The sequence below is a fragment of the Peromyscus leucopus genome, chromosome 8b, assembly GCF_004664715.2.
Source record: "Peromyscus leucopus breed LL Stock chromosome 8b, UCI_PerLeu_2.1, whole genome shotgun sequence".
In the NCBI taxonomy this organism is placed as follows: Eukaryota; Metazoa; Chordata; class Mammalia; order Rodentia; family Cricetidae; genus Peromyscus; species Peromyscus leucopus.
The window spans coordinates 39,508,458-39,525,737 of record NC_051086.1 but is presented as its reverse complement, the minus strand read 5'-3'; the positions used below and the strand labels follow the sequence as shown (position 1 = coordinate 39,525,737).

The 17,280-nt window shown below is 47.3% G+C and overlaps 1 protein-coding gene across 2 annotated transcripts in view; it reads right to left on the bottom strand.

The window, feature by feature from the left end:
* Gria1 (glutamate ionotropic receptor AMPA type subunit 1) overlaps window positions 1-16,968 on the bottom strand; it is a 337,895-nt gene extending 320,927 nt beyond the window's left edge. For both annotated transcript variants that reach the window (XM_028880050.1, XM_028880049.1), the window contains exons 1-2: window positions 16,477-16,968; window positions 13,334-13,471 (exon numbers count right to left, since the gene is read on the bottom strand). In XM_028880050.1, the coding sequence (XP_028735883.1) occupies window positions 13,334-13,471; window positions 16,477-16,558 (220 nt within the window). In that variant the 5' untranslated portion in view covers window positions 16,559-16,968. The remainder of the gene's footprint in view (window positions 1-13,333; window positions 13,472-16,476) is intronic.
* Between the last annotated feature and the right edge of the window lie 312 nt (window positions 16,969-17,280).

Here is a 17,280-nt window from a genome sequence, read left to right as displayed (position 1 = left end):
CATTCAAGTGGACAGCACTGTTCCAATCATTCTATGGGTATAGGTTTGCTCCTGGCTGGGCAGGCATTATCAAAAACCTCACATGGCTCTAGCTAATGAATCAGCCTCAATTTCAAACCTGCTGCTCACCTCGACCTCTGATCTTGTCTTACTTCTCTTTTGAAGATTCTTCTAGTTCGGCACATGGACATGGTCTACAATGGTTGGGCTCCCTCCTCTCTGAATTTTTCCTGCTACAGAGGCATGCCGTAGGAGGACATCTGTCTCATTTTGCCCTTGGGCACCTGACCTCCATTCTGTGAGTGATAACATACTGGTTTCTTCTGGGGGCAACTATTCTCCCCAGTGTCCATGTCCAATGGGCAGGCTGGCTAGATGAGCACGGGTATGTTCAAGGTGGCATTGCTATGGGCAAGGCTGCTTCAAGCCAGTGATCATTTGCTGACTCTCACCCTCCAAGTTCTAAGGATGATCATTTGACTACATCTGGGACCATCACGAGATATTAACATCCTGGCTGCTTCACACATGTAGTGGGTAGCCATTCCAGCTTTGATCTGGAAGTTCCAACCCCCACTGAGGCTTCAGTAACTGTCACACCTACAAGGCAGGGGCTGAGAGAGGACCCTGAAGACCTGAGATCTGGATGCGCCATCATCTCTCTTGGTTCCTGGACCCTGGACGCTGGAGGTAGATCAAGCAGAGTTCTCCAGAGAACACTGCCAGACTGAGCTACACCTTTTCCAGACCCTATAACCAATCCCTTCACTTGTAAGTTACCCCACAAAATAAACCTCCCTTTTAACTATGTGGAATGGCCTTAATAATTTCACCAATACACACATTCAGAAATGAGCACGTGCCCAGGTTTTCATTCAACGACACCAGCTTCAAGAAGTTTTATTGCTGATGGGAAAGGGAGGTTCCTTTTCCTTCCACTGGACTTTGGGCCAGTGAGGGATGCTAGTGTTGTTGGGCTGATTTGTGTCTGACTACAAAGCTAAGCCTAACGGTCAAGAGGCCCTGCCCCCATCTTAAAGCCAATTCAAGTCCTTGAATCCAGAGACGAACTGAAACAAAAACTACTCAGAGAAGTGGGTTTTTACCGCTTGTCACCATGGAGCCTTGACCGTCCCCTGCACAAACAGGGTTGGCCTTTATCCCTACAAACAAGGATTTTCTTATGTCCACCCTTATGGACTGGACCATGTGAGACAAGCTAGCCATGCAAACATATTGGTGCCTGGGATAAACTTCGCCTCGTGATTTCAATTTTTTCCCATCCTGAAAAGAGATCCATTCATAGATAATGACCACCCTCACAGGAAGACATTAAAGATTAATTAGTCACATTGTATTCACGGTATGTTTATGTTAATGGATGAGAAGCCTGGGTAATTATATCACCCTGCCTTTCCCCAGCACTTCTGATTTTTCCAAAGCCCTTTCAGATGAGTAATGGCATTGGCTTGCTCTAATGACCCAGAGACTCTGCTTTTAGCACCCCACACTGAACATCTGGAAAATAACCAGACACAGAAGTTCATTCTGCAAATGCTTGTCGGCACCAGCATCCGGCAAGTGATCAGAACCCTGCTATACTAATTATTACGTTGAAGCTCGCTGCAAATAGTTCTATTGATCTTATTGCTCATAAAATCAGATTAAAAGTTTCTGAAATAAGGCTGGTGAGATGGCTCAGGAGTTAAGGGCACCTGCCGCCAAGTCTAACCACGTAAGTTTGCTCCCCAGGGTCCACAAAGCGGAAGGAGAGAACCAACTCCAGCAAGTTGTCCTCTGACCCCCATACATGCGGGCATACACTCGCCCAAGGAACATAAACAAATGTAATTTTAAAATATTAAAGAAAACCAAGCAAAAATCCCCTCCATTTAAGAAGGATTTATGTTTTTTTAAAAAAGGCTTTTAAGACAATTATCACATGTTGTTCTTAAGAAGACAAAAAAGGCTATAAATCTGACACCTAATAAAAGCTGTGTATATGAGGCAGATTATGAATGTATAGGATCCTTTGGGAAGCCGTTAAGAATGTGCAACAGAAGTAGTCTGACTGCTACAAGAAGTACAAAAATCATGTTATAAAGCAGCAAACACACCTTCTAAGTCTCAGTTGATATGTTCACAAAATAAAGATGGGAAATTTATCTTTTGTATTATAATTACACAAAATTTAATTTTGTTTAGTATCTCTGTTGCCATGAAGTTTTGTGAAATGCAGTACTTGAAGTACATAAAATAAAAGATAATCTCAGAGGATCCCTTTCATCCTAACAATTCTACTTGATGAGGGTCCTAAAAGGTGCCCAGCCATTGGGTGACAATTTCATTAACCTCAATCTGTCTGATTCAGAATGTACTTTTTTTTTCCCGGCAGCCCCTGAGTCCTGGACGTCCAGTGGCCTTGGGCTTTCCTGTGCTTTGAGGATGACTGGCCAGGACGTACCAAAGAGCACAGAGAGGGCTACAGGTGTTGGAAAGAAATGTCTAGTAACCTGAGTACCTGGCATCCCTTAACCAAGCTAGCAGGAAGTACAACAGGCTGCTTCCTATGCGCAGGGCCATGTGACCAGATGACATGCACCGAGGCAGGCAAGGAGGGCTTGGAAGGTAGCTCCAGGCAGACCATAGGATGAGAACCCACCAGCACACAGATGTCTAGGAAACAAACTGGAAATACTCAGACCATTACACCCCAACTGAGAGCCACTTGCTCATCTCAGAAGAAGCGAAGTCTCCCCTATGGCTCTGGGTGGAAAGGAGATGTGAATCCCTTTGTCATGTAGTCCCTCCTTCCCATGATAACCGTGGGTGTGTGGTTCATGTTATCTTCACAATCTTTTGAATGAAACTGAGGTTCCAAAGGGGAGCATCAACACATATGAAGCAGACGCAGCTCACACATCTGCAGTGAATAAGCCGGGCTTTAGTGATGCTTTCCTGCAAAAGACGGCGCCTTCAGTGGGTTAGAGTACTTGTTGCACAATCATGACCTGAGTTTAGAATCTAGTGCCCGCTTGGCAAGGCCATGCATGAGCCTGTAACTCCAGTGCTGTGGGAGACACACACAGGAGGATAGCTGGGGCTTGCTGACCATCAGCTGAGCTGAAGATTCAGTGAGAGACCTAGTCTCAAAGGACAAAGCGGAGACTGACAGAGAAGGATTTCCCATGTCCTCCTCTCTTCTCTGCTGATGGACATATATGTGTGTGCACCTGAGCACATACACATGCTCAGACCACAATCACATATATGCATGCATACACATACATAATACACATGCAAAACAGAGGTGCCTGATGCCTTTACCCAGAGCCCTCAAAATTGTCCAGAGTTGCAGGAATGACTCACACCTGTCTTTCACTCTGTTGCTTTTCAGCCACACATCCTAACCACATGGGGATTTGAAATACAGCCTCCCAGAACTCCCAGAACTCAAGAGAATCAGGTGTCCCCCAGTCCCGCAGCCACAGGCAGCCTTGCCTTCCACACTGCCATTGCTGGTGCAACACTCATTCATTCACCCGGTTAGCACCACTGCACACTACTCTGTGGTGATGATAATGAGACCCTGAATAAGCCAAGGTCATGGACCTCCAGCCGTTTCTCCCAGTGAGCAGAGGCAACAGAGACTGTGACTAGAGGGTGTGGAGTGGAAAGTGCTCGGGACTGAGATGCAGAGAAGAGCAGGTCAAGAAAGCAAAGATGGCTCCTAGGAGGAGACAGAGCCGGGACTGACGGGACAGCGTTTCTTCTCTCCCTCCTTCCCTCCTCTCCTGTCTCCCTTTTCTTCCCTTCCTCCCGTCCCTTTTTTCCACAGGATTTTTCTATATATACCAGATTGGTTTCTAACTCACTGTGTGGCAGATATAGCCTCAGACTCATGGCTATCCTCCTGTCTCAGTCCACCAACTACTGTGATAATGGGCATATGCTACATGACCTGAAAGAAATACAGGCCTGTGAGGAAGGAGTGCAGGAGGGGCACTGTACACGCATAGGAGGAGGAAGTGGGAATTTGAGAATGCCTTGCCCCCGTATGGACAGACCGGACTCCACATACGGTCTGGCTTCCATGCCAGGAGAGCTGCACGATTCCCTGCTGTGCAGAGGGTCTCCAGAATTCCATGCCCTGCCTAGATCAGCTAGCAGCTCCCACAGAGATTCACCTAGGGGCTCCCCAAACCACGTATTACAGCCGCCCATCCATATGCCGTCGGCCTTCCCTTCCTCCCAGTGTCTCTTGCCCTCTTTCCTGCCTGTCTTCACCCTATATTGGATATAGGAGTAATGGAGCAGAAGCCATTGTACTCCAGCCCAAAGTCTTCAGGCTGCTGTGTGGCAAAACACCACCTCCCACCTACTCACTACCCTTCACTTTAAGGAGGGGGAGACCAGGACCAGTATCTGACCCCCTTTGAGGGAATCAAAGTCTGAAGAAGCACTTCTTTGCTTAAAATGTACAGGTGTTGGCTTAGAATGTTGAACACAGTCTGGCTCTAGCCACACACATACCTGTGTCTCTTCAGCAGGCCTCTGCCTAGAACACAACCATCAGAAGCTTCTGTACTCAGCTCAGACCCCCTACCTACGTCCCTGCCTAGAGCTGGCTCCTATGGGTTACATGCTTTCCTGGAGACCTGGCCCTTGAGCACACTCATGAAGTCAGTTGCTTTATTTGACTCATCTGCAGTTGTTCCTAGCTGGGGCACACCATGAGCACAGGCAGTCTTCTGATTGGCTTTAACAGGAAGCTCTCCTTAAACATGCCTGGACTCTCGAATGAACATGTCAGCGGCATTTCTGTACAACATGTGGCTATTTTACATTGGGGTGGGGTGCCCTCCTGGTCTTGGTTGGTTTAAGGACCATGTCTGACCTGAAGGTCAGAAAGGCGCTTCTATCTCTGAAGTCCTAGGGGTCCAGGAGATGTCAGATGACAAAGTGCTTGTCTTATAAGCATGGGGATCTGAACTCAATCCACCGTTTTCTGCAAAGCCAGGAGTGATGGTACACATTTTCAAACCTGGAGAGACAGAGCCGGGTGGATCTCTGGGCTCTCTAGCTAGCCAGCCTAGCCTAGCAGAATCCATGGGCCCAGATCTCACCAAGAGGCTTATCTCAGAAACAAACAAAGAGACAAAAAACAAACAAACAAAAAAAACTCAAGGTGGATGACTCCTAAGGAACACCACCAGAGGCTGAACTTTGACTTCCATGTGCATGTACAACATATACATGCATGGATCTCTGCACAGATGTATGCACTCACATGCAGAAACACACAAGGCAGAAGGATGCTTGGACACTTCCAAGACTATCTGAATAAGTCTGTTGTTTGAATCCAGATCTTCACATGTGAACCTGGAGAATCCAATCCCCTTTTATTGCACCACACATGGTACATCTGTGGCATGTCTTCAGCCCACCTGCATTTCTGGTTTCTGCTTGAATCCTCTTGTTTGATGGAACCTACAAGTCTCCAGCTGGAATTTTACCTACAACAAGAGGGAAGTTCAGGAGAAGTTCCCTCTAATGAACATGCATGAGAAAGAGAAAAGGGGGCGAGGAAATGAGAAGAAAAGAAGAACAGGGAGGGAAAGGAGGGAGAGGAGGGAGGGGAGGAAAGAGAGGGAGGGAGGGCAGGAGAGGAGAGAGTGAGAGCAAGAGAGAGCTAGTGAGAGCGAGAGACCGAGAGAGTGAGAGAGAGAGAGAGAGAGAGAGAGAGAGAGAGAGAGAGATCTTTTTATCATCTCTTTGTTCAAACCTATTTACTCTTCAAGACCCCGAGCCCCTTAAGGGAGAATCAATGTTTGGTATGCTTTCTTTCCCTCAGTTCCTATTGCAATGCCCTGTAATGGCAAATGGATTTCATCTCTGGAGTCAACTCCGACCAATTTGCAGTAGCCGCTTAGAATGCTGAAGTGGGAGGGAGTTTGAGGTCACATTGGAAAGAGTTGTGATAGCAGCAGCTGCCTGTGCGGTGTGGAAGGGGCATGGTGGGACATCCACTGCTGGGAAGACGGTGATGGACGCTTTGAGTGACTGAATTCATCTATGGACATTACCAGTTTCCCAAACAGCTCAGGGGACCACTTTGCCCTAAGGCTCTGAGAAGAAAACAGCCATCTCCCTCATCCCAATAGAGGTATTTACCCCGAGGAAGAGGCAGTTATCCATAAGGCCCCATTCAGAAAGAGAACCGAGAGTCGACTGCACACCAGCGTCAACACCCGTGTGTCCTATCGTGAGAACATGGATGAAGATAGAGGATCTCGGGCAGGTTGTCATATCGACCAGAGAACTGTAGACATCTGCCCTCAGCTGGGGGCATGGTGTGGGTGTGCTGGGTGAGCAGTATAGCCATTTCCTCTGGATTGAGACAATCCCTTCTCAGTGGAGAAGAGACACTCCTAAGACAGGAAATAAAGGAGCCTCTGAAGGTTCAGGAAGCTCCTGGTACTAGTAAAATTATGCACGCCCCTTCCCAAGGCTATCAAAGCTGCTAGCAGTTGTTGGGGACAGGAGAGTCTGTCAAGCTGCTTGGAGAGCAGAGCTGGAGCTCCCAGGAGGCAGCTTTCATGCTACAATGGGCCTTTTGGTGACGTAAGCTGCCTTTGAGTATCCCCTCACTCATATTCCTGTAGTAACCCCGTTATAGACTCAGTAGTTCACTAAGCTAGACTCGGGTGGCATCATTGTACTGGCCTGTCATTGGGGTCCTATCTGAGGCCCTGTCTATGTGCCTTCATGCTGCTCCAGGAAAAGTCATACCACAGAGTACAGAATACAGACGCTCTGCTCTCCAGCTCAGAAAATGGGCACATAGAGTGTGGTTAAGGGGATATTGATGCTGTGACTTGATCCTCTCCAAGCATGTAGCTAGAGTTTTCTCTCCGGGTCCTGCCGAGCAGTCCAACAGCCCACTTATAAAATAAACACACGATGCTTTTATTATTTAAACTGTTTGGCCTAATGGCCCAGGCTTCTTGCTAGCTGTTCTTACATCTTAAATTAACTCTTTTCTTTTAGTCTATAAGTTGCCATGTGGCTTGTGGCTTACCGGTACCTTACATCTCGCTTGTCATGGCGGCGGCTGGCAGCGTCTCTCTGACTCAGCCTTCCACTTCCCAGCATTCTCCTCTCTCCTTGTCCCCACCTATACTTCCTGCCTGGCCACTGGCCAATTGGTGCTTTATTTATTAACCAATCAGAGCAACACATTTAACATACAGAACATCCCACAGCACAAGTGTCTCCCTTCCTCTCCACTACTCACATCCTTTCCTCCTTCCAATGCCCACTTCAGCCCCCCTTCATTTGACATCCCACTCTCCACAGTCACAGTGTTTGTCTTACGTGACCCTGAATCAGCCTCCACTTCCACCGTAGCATGCATTCCCTGGGCTCTTTCCCCTTTGCAATAAAAGAGGAAAATGTCATTGGCTCTGAAGCCCCCCTCCCCACAAATTGCCTTCAGAGACCAAGTTAGGCTCTTTTTGCGTAGTGTGCCAACAATCTCCATTATTTTCAGTATCAGCACGTATAACGTGGGATTGTTATAGCTAAGACAACATCTGGGATGACTCAGTGACAGGGCAGAGCTTTGGAACAGCCTCTGCTCACCCCATCACCAGCTGTGCTCTCTTCATTTCTACACTAAGGCTGATTGTTGTTGGAGCAATGAGCAGGTGTTATACATCTCGTGCCCTTTACTATTCCTTACAGGGTGAATGAGCTGCATTAGAATAAAATAACATAATACTGGACACTAAAGGGAATACATCAATATGAGTGCTGGCTGGTGCACAGACCTGGTCAAGCAAAATCATCGGCTTATCACAGCCACATGAATGGCAAGACATAGAGAGAGCTTGCCTAAACCTGGAAGCTTATGTTTTATATTAAAAAGGAAAAAAAAAAAAACCAGAGTATTTCTCAGTTCTAGACAGTAGATAGTGGGTAGGAATGTATTCAGCATTGCTTAGCACCTTATTATTATTTTTTTTTAAGGAGAGAGAAAAGCTGGTTTCTGTCTGCCTTCTGAAATGCATTCTGAAGGGTGAGCAACATGAATCTGTAGACTGTGAGTCTGAAGCCTTGACGTGATATGTGAAGCTTATACAGCAACTAAGAGGCCTCTGCCTGTGGCCAGCACTCAAAGCCTTGTGAGAAGTCCCTTGGGAATCCCAAGTGGGCCTACAATAGGAACCCCACTGTGGCAGAGATGTTGCCCTCCTCCACCTGACTGTGACTTAGGCTATTGCCATTTTCATGCTGTGTGAGTAAGCCCTGGACTTTGCTCATTGATGTTGGGGATGTTTGCATGTAAACTTGGGACCACAGTGTGAGGAGACATGCCCTTTCAGGAGACCAATTCACCTTCTAGCCATGGATAGGCACTCCACACAGGTAAGAGCTGCTTGAGAGGTCCATGAGGCTTGCAGGGACAATGTTTCCAGAGCCAGTGGGTTAAGTAAGAGAATTGGACTGGTTGGGAAGGGGCCCATTCGGGTGGTTACTACACATTCCTTTTCTATTAATCTAGGCTACATAGACCTGGGTTTTAAGGCTGCTTCATCTTTTAATAACAATGTTTACATTTTATCAGCTGTATTACTTATGTATAATTGTGTTCTCCCCATGACACTTACACACACCCATGTAGGAATATCTTGACCATAGTCACCCTTTGCTCTCTCTCCTATCTTCTCCACTCACACTAGTCCTCTTCCACTTCCCAAGCAGGCTCCACTTCTACTTTCTGTATAGTCTGTATATACTTTCTACTTTCGCATGACAGTCTCTGTTCTGTTCCAGAAGGGGCTTGTGTGTGGTCATTTGTGACCCTTCTCACAGCATGTGATCGACGCTGAGTTGAGAAGCCCACCTAGAGAACTATTAGCGGTCTGGGAGGGGACATTCAGGAATGTGTCCCCTTTACACCCGCTATTCTCTCAGCCCAGAAAGTGCCTCCCTTCCTGTCTTCCATCCTTCTCCTCCCCACTCTCTGCAAGGCCAACCCCGTGCCTCCCTGTGCTTCTAACACTCCTTAGAAATCTCTGCGAAGGCACGTACAACATTACATTTTAATTTTCTCTTTCAGGACAGCATGCCTCGATGGGGATAAAGTCCTTCAGGGCAGAGAACGTGTCTTAGCTTTGTCTGCATTTCTGGTACTTAACGCTATGCCTGGGTTTGGTAAAGGGCTCAGAAATGCTTACTGAAGAAATGGAAGACTTTTTAGATAAAAGAGTTGCTTAAGCTGTGGTGCACATACTAAGTAGCATAGTCTTTTGGGTCCACTCTTGAATATTCTGATTCTGGAAGAAGAGAAGCCACTGCTGAGCCTTGCTTTAAACCAGCCCTCTGGGTGAATGCTATGTGCACAGAAGTCCAGGAAACCACAGGATGCACACAGCTGGGTCTCTGCTCTTTGTTTTTGTTTTTTGGCTCCTTATAGTCCCTACATCTGGCACAGGGCTTGGCATGAAGTAGGAAGTGTTTGTGTGAGTGTGTGTGTGTGTGTGTGTGTGTGTGTGTATGTGTGTGTGTGTGTGATACAAAAGAATGAATGGAATAATGAATGAAAGAATACTTGAAAAGGTAAGATGAGCCTGTAACAGTGCTACTCAGAGTGCTATCTAGAGCTCCACTTAGCATGCTCACTTATTCTCTCTTACCACATAAAGGCATGAAGACAGGTGGATAGCCAGCCTGTAAACACTGCCTTATAGATAGCTGCTCCTACCCTGTCTCTGTAGACTTGGAAGAAGATATTTGGCTTTGATGATGTAATCACCCCCTCCCCCCAACAATGGTAGGCGAGGAATGTCCTTACAAAGACACCAGACTCTCATTTGGGCCAGCAGTAGTCGGATGCTTCTGTCCATCTCTCCTGCATCCCTTGCCCTGTGTTCATCACTCTTCCTCTTTGACTGCCTGTTGCTGAAACTTCTAGCAGGGACAGCTCATACATTTCCTCTCCCTTCCTTTCTCCACCCTCTGGTGGAGGGATAATGAATAGCAAAATGCATCGAAAACAAAATTGAATGATCAAATCGAATGATAAACACTTGCTCATTTTCTGAAGTCAGTGCACATACAAAGTTAAATCTGAATAACATACTTTACTTAGTTTTCTATGTCTGATGAATTAATTCATTCTGCCAAGAACCATTATCTCTCTTTGATGTGTTTACTCAGTTCAAACTGGAAGAGATGTACAGCTTTCCACACTGCTGGGCCACACAAACATAGTCACAAAGGGTTCCAAAGCCTCCTGTGAAAGTAGCAACAGGAAGTAAAATGCCACTGCTTCCCCAATTCTTCCCCATTCTCTCTGATCTCAGAACTAAAGAGCAGAAACTGAAGGTCTAAGTATAAATGGCTTTGTTGCTTCTTGGATAGCCTTCCTGTGACCCCTTCGGGGTATAATCTAGTTAAGAACTAATGTTTTATCCTATCTGTGTTTCCAATGTCCATCTTGGTTGGCAGCTTGAAGAAACATTGAAAGAACAGCTAGACTCACAAAGCAGAAATGAGTGACAACCTGTGTGCTAGCATACAGCATGTATCAAGTTCAAAACCTCAGATCCACTGCTCATAATGGGCAACCTTGCCTGTGTCATGATTCTACCTCCCCAGTAGGCAGCCAGAAGCTCTCTGCAAGATCAGGTCTTGGACTGTGAAGATAACAGACAAGAAACAGCACCTCTTGCCTTCGAACATTTCCTCCTCATTGTGTCCTTATTATCTTGTCTTGGCACTCAGTATCTTGACTTTTTGACCCTGTGAGTTGAGAGTACATGTGCCAGCTATTTATTCTTATTGATTCTCTTGTCCTTGTTGGGCAGTGAGCTCTTTTGAAAGTTTGACCAATGCAATGAAATTGGGGACCTCTTCTCTAAAGATATCCCCCAACACGCATACTGGGTACTGGTACCAATGGAGGCCAGAGGAAGGTGTCAGATCCCCTACATCTGGAGTTACAGGTGGTTGTTGAGACACTAGATGTAGGTTCTGGGAACTGAATTTGGGTCCTCTACTAGAGCAGTTTATGCTCTTAACTGCTGAGTTTCCTCTCCAGACCCAAAAGGTGTCTCCACTCTTGCTTAAGCATATAAGAGGTTTGGGTGGTATAGACACACTGATTTCCCACTCAAACCTTTCCCTCATGGACCTTCTCTATGACACAGAAAAAGGAATTGAGAAGTTATCCAAAAGTTGAACACCTGCTCTGCATTGGTTCTCAATTTCTTTCTGGGATGTTTTCGCAGACCTACACCCCAAAGATTCAGTGTTAACTCTTTTCTTCCACATAATGACTGCGATTGTTGATTTTCACAACAAGCTGACTGGTTGGTTTTACAAGACTACAAAGGGCATTAGTGAGGCACACCTATGGGAATGTCTGGGGGCATTAACTGAGCGGGGGATGATGCACCCTAAATGCAAGAAATGCTAACCATGGCCTGGGGTAGTAGACTGAATAAAAATGGAGAAAGAAAAAAACCACTAGAACCCTAACATCCCTCTTTCTCTGCTTCCTGATCTACTCAAATGCGGGCAAATAGCCTTAGGCTCCTGCCACCCAGTCGTCACTGTCACAAGGGACCATGTCCTCAAATTATGGGCCCAAATAAACCCTTCCCACCTCAAGCTGCTTCTTTGGTCAATCACCTAATATAGCAAATAATACACCAGACAAGATCTTCCACCCGGGCTTTTCCAGAATGCAGAGTAGTTACATTATTATCCACTGGGCCACTCCTGTGCAAGGTCACAGCTGCAGCTTGGAACTGGAGTTTATCTCTTTAGGCGCTGTATCAGGCCACTGCCTCATCAGAACACCCTCTGTTACTTCAGCCTCTGTCACTAAGGTGTCTTAAGGATAGACGGATCTATCTGTTTATCATAGTCAGCAGGAATGTGGATTGAGGGTAGAAGATGGTTACAAGACCACTATGGACTTCTCCACCGACCTTGTGAAAGTTCCATAGCTGTCCCACCTCTGGCTCCTGGCACAAAGTGGGTGACAACAGTTCTCTGCAAAGCTCCATCAAGGATTAAAACAGACAATCCCCCAAAGCAGCAAATTCCACAAGGTCTGTAGCCAACCATCACTGAATGACAACAAATACCACTATCCATGTCCATGATGCATTTTCCAAAACCCTCTGGGAAATTGTAATTCCTGGAATCCATATCAACACTATCCTGGGTATGATCTTAGAGGCAGAGGGAGTTCTGGATTCTTGTTTGGAGACTTCGAAGTCTCACCAGCAGCAATCACTGAGAGGCCCCCATAAGGGAGTGTGGGAGAGATGAAAGACACATCCCTGCCTTCAGCCATCGGTAGCTCAGCAGAGGTCATGAAGCCAATGGTGGCTCACCAAACCTACAGTGCCAACTCAGTCCAGTCTGGAGTCTGCAATTGTTCTCCCTCATCCTAGAAGCTTACACTTTCTTGCCACACATTTCCACTAGAGCTTAGTCCCCAGAGGGACAATGTCTCTACTGGTTAATTTTTAGGCTTTCATCTGACACAGAGTGACAGCCATACAAGCCTGCTCGCCCTCCCCCAGATTTACTTGTTAGGTTCCTGTGTCAGCGGAATTTGCTCAACACATTTTATAATACTGTCACCCCACATGTCTCTGCTGTAGCTCCCCCTTGTCATTCTGCAGATGACCTGTGTTCTGTTTTATGCTCCAAGGTCATCACTAAAACTGTGTAGACTTCTCAGATCCTTCTCATTTTAATCTACAACCTGTCTTAAGCAGGCATTCACTTCACACCTCTTTGGAAATCACCTAGCCCCCACATTTCAATAATTATTATCCACTTTGCCCAAATAGGACACGCTTCACATCGACCTGTGCTTAGGAAACATAGGCACAACTTTGTTCTCCTAAGTGGTGGGCAGGAAATGGCTGAGGCATTTTTAAACCCCATTGTCTTCAAGTCAGAGCTGTTGCTTCTCCACCTCTCAGCAGTTGCCTATTTGTGAAACTCCTCGATCAAGAGGCCCCAGTGGAGTAAGCTGGATGCAGTCAACCCAAGACCCTAACAGGCAAACGGTTAAAGCTCACTGATGGTGAAAAAGCACACCCATTCCATGAAGCACAGCAGGGTCAGAATACAGACTGTGGGGATCCCTTAAAAGGCTCTGGAATTTTCCCTTGAAGGGCCTTCTCTCACGAAGACAAATGAGGACTAGGAGTCATTTTTGCAACAACAACACCTACCCACGGGCCCTCCCATCACGGGTCTAGCGCAGAAAGACATGTCAGGAATAGCAGCCATTACTTACATCGGTAAGTCATCTCGAAGCTGTCACTGATGTTCACAATATCGATCTGGGGAAGCAGCTTGGGGGGCTCTGTGAGTTGTGACAAAGCGAACCTAAAAGCTGCATGTTCCTGCGATTGTTGGTTTGGAAATAATCCCCCTGGAAGGCAAGAAAAGGCGATGTAGTAAGTCTGGGGTAGAGACAAGTCTCAATTGCACAGTAGCCCATCCCAGAGAGCCCAGGCCTCTCCCATGCAAATCCAGAGCTATGGTCATAGCTCTCTCTGGTAAGTAATCTGAACAGACGCAACTGGGTACCAAAGCTAAAATTCTATGGATAAACTTCTAGAACAGGATCCTAACACCCATCACTGTGCCCCACCATTTGGCTGTGTGCCCCTTGGCTCAGCAATGGCAGAGAACACAGGAGACCTATAGAATTTACTTCCTCCTTTCTCATTTCTGCCAGACCCCCACAAGCCTCTGTTTACACACACACACACACACACACACACACACACACACACACACACATACACACACACACTGCTTTCCTGTATTTATCTCATTTTATTTGGATCCCATTTCTTATTCACAGAGGTTTCAGTTACAAGGAAACATTGTAAAGTGACAGAAACCAAGGCCTGGGACCCCTTGGGCTTTTCTGCCACTGTAACTGTTTGCTTTGAGACTTGGCCAGATCTGCACGGAATGTAACTAGCCCGTTACCTTCGAAGTTCATTGTTTATTTTCTCTGAGAACTCTGTTTTTTTGTCTTTCATTGCTCATGTTCTCAGATACCTAGGAATGTCTGGTTACATAAGGGGTTACCATTGTGCTTTGCAGATGTGGGGGTCTTAAGAGTGCCCAGATGTTGCCAACATCTTCTTCCAGTAAACAGATCGGGGAAGGTACCTGCCAGGGTTTTTGTTCCAAGACACAAGGGCACACAGCTTTCCTTTGTAATACGGTGGATGTGCAAATGAATTGAAATACATTCCTGTAAATTGACATCAGCTGTTTCTAGGGGCTGGACGACAGCAAATGTGTACACAGAAGTTCATCTCTGATTGGCCAGAAATTCACAGTTCCAGTAATATACTGATAACTTCCTGTGCCGTGGATACATGATTGGCTTTAAGAACAAACTACGGACCTTGAGGCTTGTGTTAGAGATCATGAAAGTAGAATCGATGACGACCTCGTGGAGGTGATAATTTCAGCATTTGTTCCACTGGCTGATGTGTCTCCCTTGTGTTTGAAAAGAGCAACAGTTACTGAGACTGAACATGAAATATCTGCAGGGATGCGTGGGCAAATGTGGGTGTGCTCACATAAACACCCCAAGCCCTTACACCACAATGATGCTGATCGCATATACCTGCAGAAGGCAGTCCACAGTTTCCTTGATGAGAGTTTACAATTGGCCAAGTAGAGACAGTAGGTAAGAACAAACATGAGAAATGCCATAGGCCGGCACAGGTGACTTCCACACACATTGACACCCCATTTTAAAAGGCACAACAAACTAGCAAAAAACTAAAAAAAACAAAAAACAAAAAAATTACTCCTGCTGGGGATGCTCCATTCTCTCCTCCCAGGTGACCACACCCCACACTCCTCTGGTCTTGGTTTTCCACTCTTTACAGTAAATGGCAGTAAGCAGGTGGGAGGTGGGAGGGAACAGTTACAGGCTGGGCCACAAGGGACGTGTCTCCCTCCCAGAGGCAGGAAGTTTGCCTTTAAGGCAGGAGCTCATGCACACACGTACACACACTTCAGAATACAGCTTAACAGGTGTCAGGAAACAAAGCAAGTTACTCCATAGCCACCCCAACAGTACCAGGAGTCAGGAAGCTGGAGAGGTCCAAAGAGGCTGTTAGCGACACATATGTGCCCATTAGATCCCCCCTCCCTGCACCATCACCTCCCCCCCACACACAAATACTCTCACAAAAACCAGTAGCTGCTGAGATGGAACTCTTCTTAATAAGCCAGCCCCTGGTACGGGGAGGATGCAGAAAGCCAGCCAGCCAACATGTCTCAGAGCACAGCAGTCTGGTTGATGCTGGGTCACAAAGATGCTGAGCTGCTGGTCACCCTGACCCCATGCCCTGCTACTGGTGCTGTTGCTTCATGTGTCTGGATTTTCCCTATGGTTACGAGAATGGCAATACCTGTCAGCTCCTAGGTAAATACAAGTACAGCCACCAAATGAAGGGAAATGGGGGACAGAAAGGCACCCAGTGTGTTGAAACCCACCTGCAGGATGGAGCCCAGGCATGGGACTGCTGCTGGGGGTCTGGGGGATGAAGAAGAAGCCTGTGCATGTGTGTGTGCTCGAAGCACTGGTGTCAGTGTGTGTGGACAGGGCACTAAAGAGGAAGGGGTAAGGAGGGGAGAAAAGGCAGGCTAGGAAGTTCCAGGATCAAGGAATGGGGGATAGAGCCCAGCATGGCAGATGGCAAAAGGAAGAATCCATAGAGCTCTGGCCACAGAGTGGGGCCTGGGACGTTTCTCAGCAGAGACAACCAACCTAGTACCCACCACTCCTTCGCTGTGAGGGGGTCTCTTTCCCCTCCCCCCAGCCAAGACATCACTCCCTTCCCCAACACTCAGGCTATATATGCACATTTAATATATAATCACAACACACATACGCCCACCATCCATATTTATATAAATCAATGAGAGCAGGCACCATCCACCTAGCAAGAGTTAACTCCTTAAACACTCGGAACCCTGTTTGAAGCACAGTCTGACTATATTTTTCCCTCTCTGGAACGGAGGCTCCTCCATTTCAAGCGCTCATGCTCGCCCGGAGTGCGCGGTGTATGTGCACCTGTGTGTGTGCGCGCACGCACACACACACACACACACACACACACACACACACACACACACACACACACGCGAGAGCGAGCGAACACTTCCCTTGTGCCCCTCGCTGCATCGCTGCATCGGATGAGGATGCAGCCCCTTTCCCCCCACTGACAACTCGAGTCTTCCTTCCTCCTATCCTGGTTTTCGATGGCCAAGCACAACAGCTCCGACTGAGAACGGGTTGAGAAATCTCCCCTCAAAAAAAAAAAAAAAAAAAAAAAAAAAAAAAAAAATCCCTGGCCAGATCCCCAAAGTCCCTCCCCAGCTGCCCCCCTCACTCACCTATCTGGATATTGTTGGGGAAATTGGCACCCACAACCGCACCTAGAAAACCGGTGCAGAAAAAGGCAAAGATGTACGGCATATTCCTTTTTACATTGGCGGAAAAGAAGCCCTGGTCCAACCATAGATTTGGTCTTCCCTCCCCTTCCTTTGATTCTTCTTGCTGCTCTGCCGGCTCTTTTCCTCCTGCCGGTCCTTGCTTGCTTCTTTCCTTCCTCCCTTCCTTCTGTGAGGCTTCTCTTGTTTCTCTTGGAAGGGGAGCCGAGCAGTTAAACTGCAGCGTTAACACCGACTGACAGCCAGATTAACTGAGCCGGGAGCAGCCGGTCCTCATGCTTAGAGCGCTAGCTTGCTCCCCCTCTCCCTCTGCTCTCCTCCTCTTCTCCAGCAGCCAGCCAGCCAGCCTCTCTCACCCTCCCATTCTCTCTCTCTCTCTCTCTCTCTCTCTCTCTCTCTCTCTCTCTCTCTCTCTCTCTCTCTCTCTCTGCCAGCTCTCTATGCTGATACCCAGGAGCCAGCTCAGAGTTCCTGTACTGACCTCCCCTACCCCATCACCCCTGCCTCCCTATCCTCACCTCACTTTCCTTTCTGTGGGTGCAGAGGATGGAGGGGGATGGAAGGTCAGAGGTGCTTTCCCCTAAAAGGGGCAACTCACTCTCCCCTTCACCTCCCCCACCTTCCTCTGCTCTCTCGGCCCCTCCCCCAGCCAGGGGATAAGATGCTACTGGGATACTGGGAATGCGGGTTCAGGTGCAAGTCAGTAGGTGGCAGGGGGTCCCCACAATAGCCCTGGATTCACCAGCT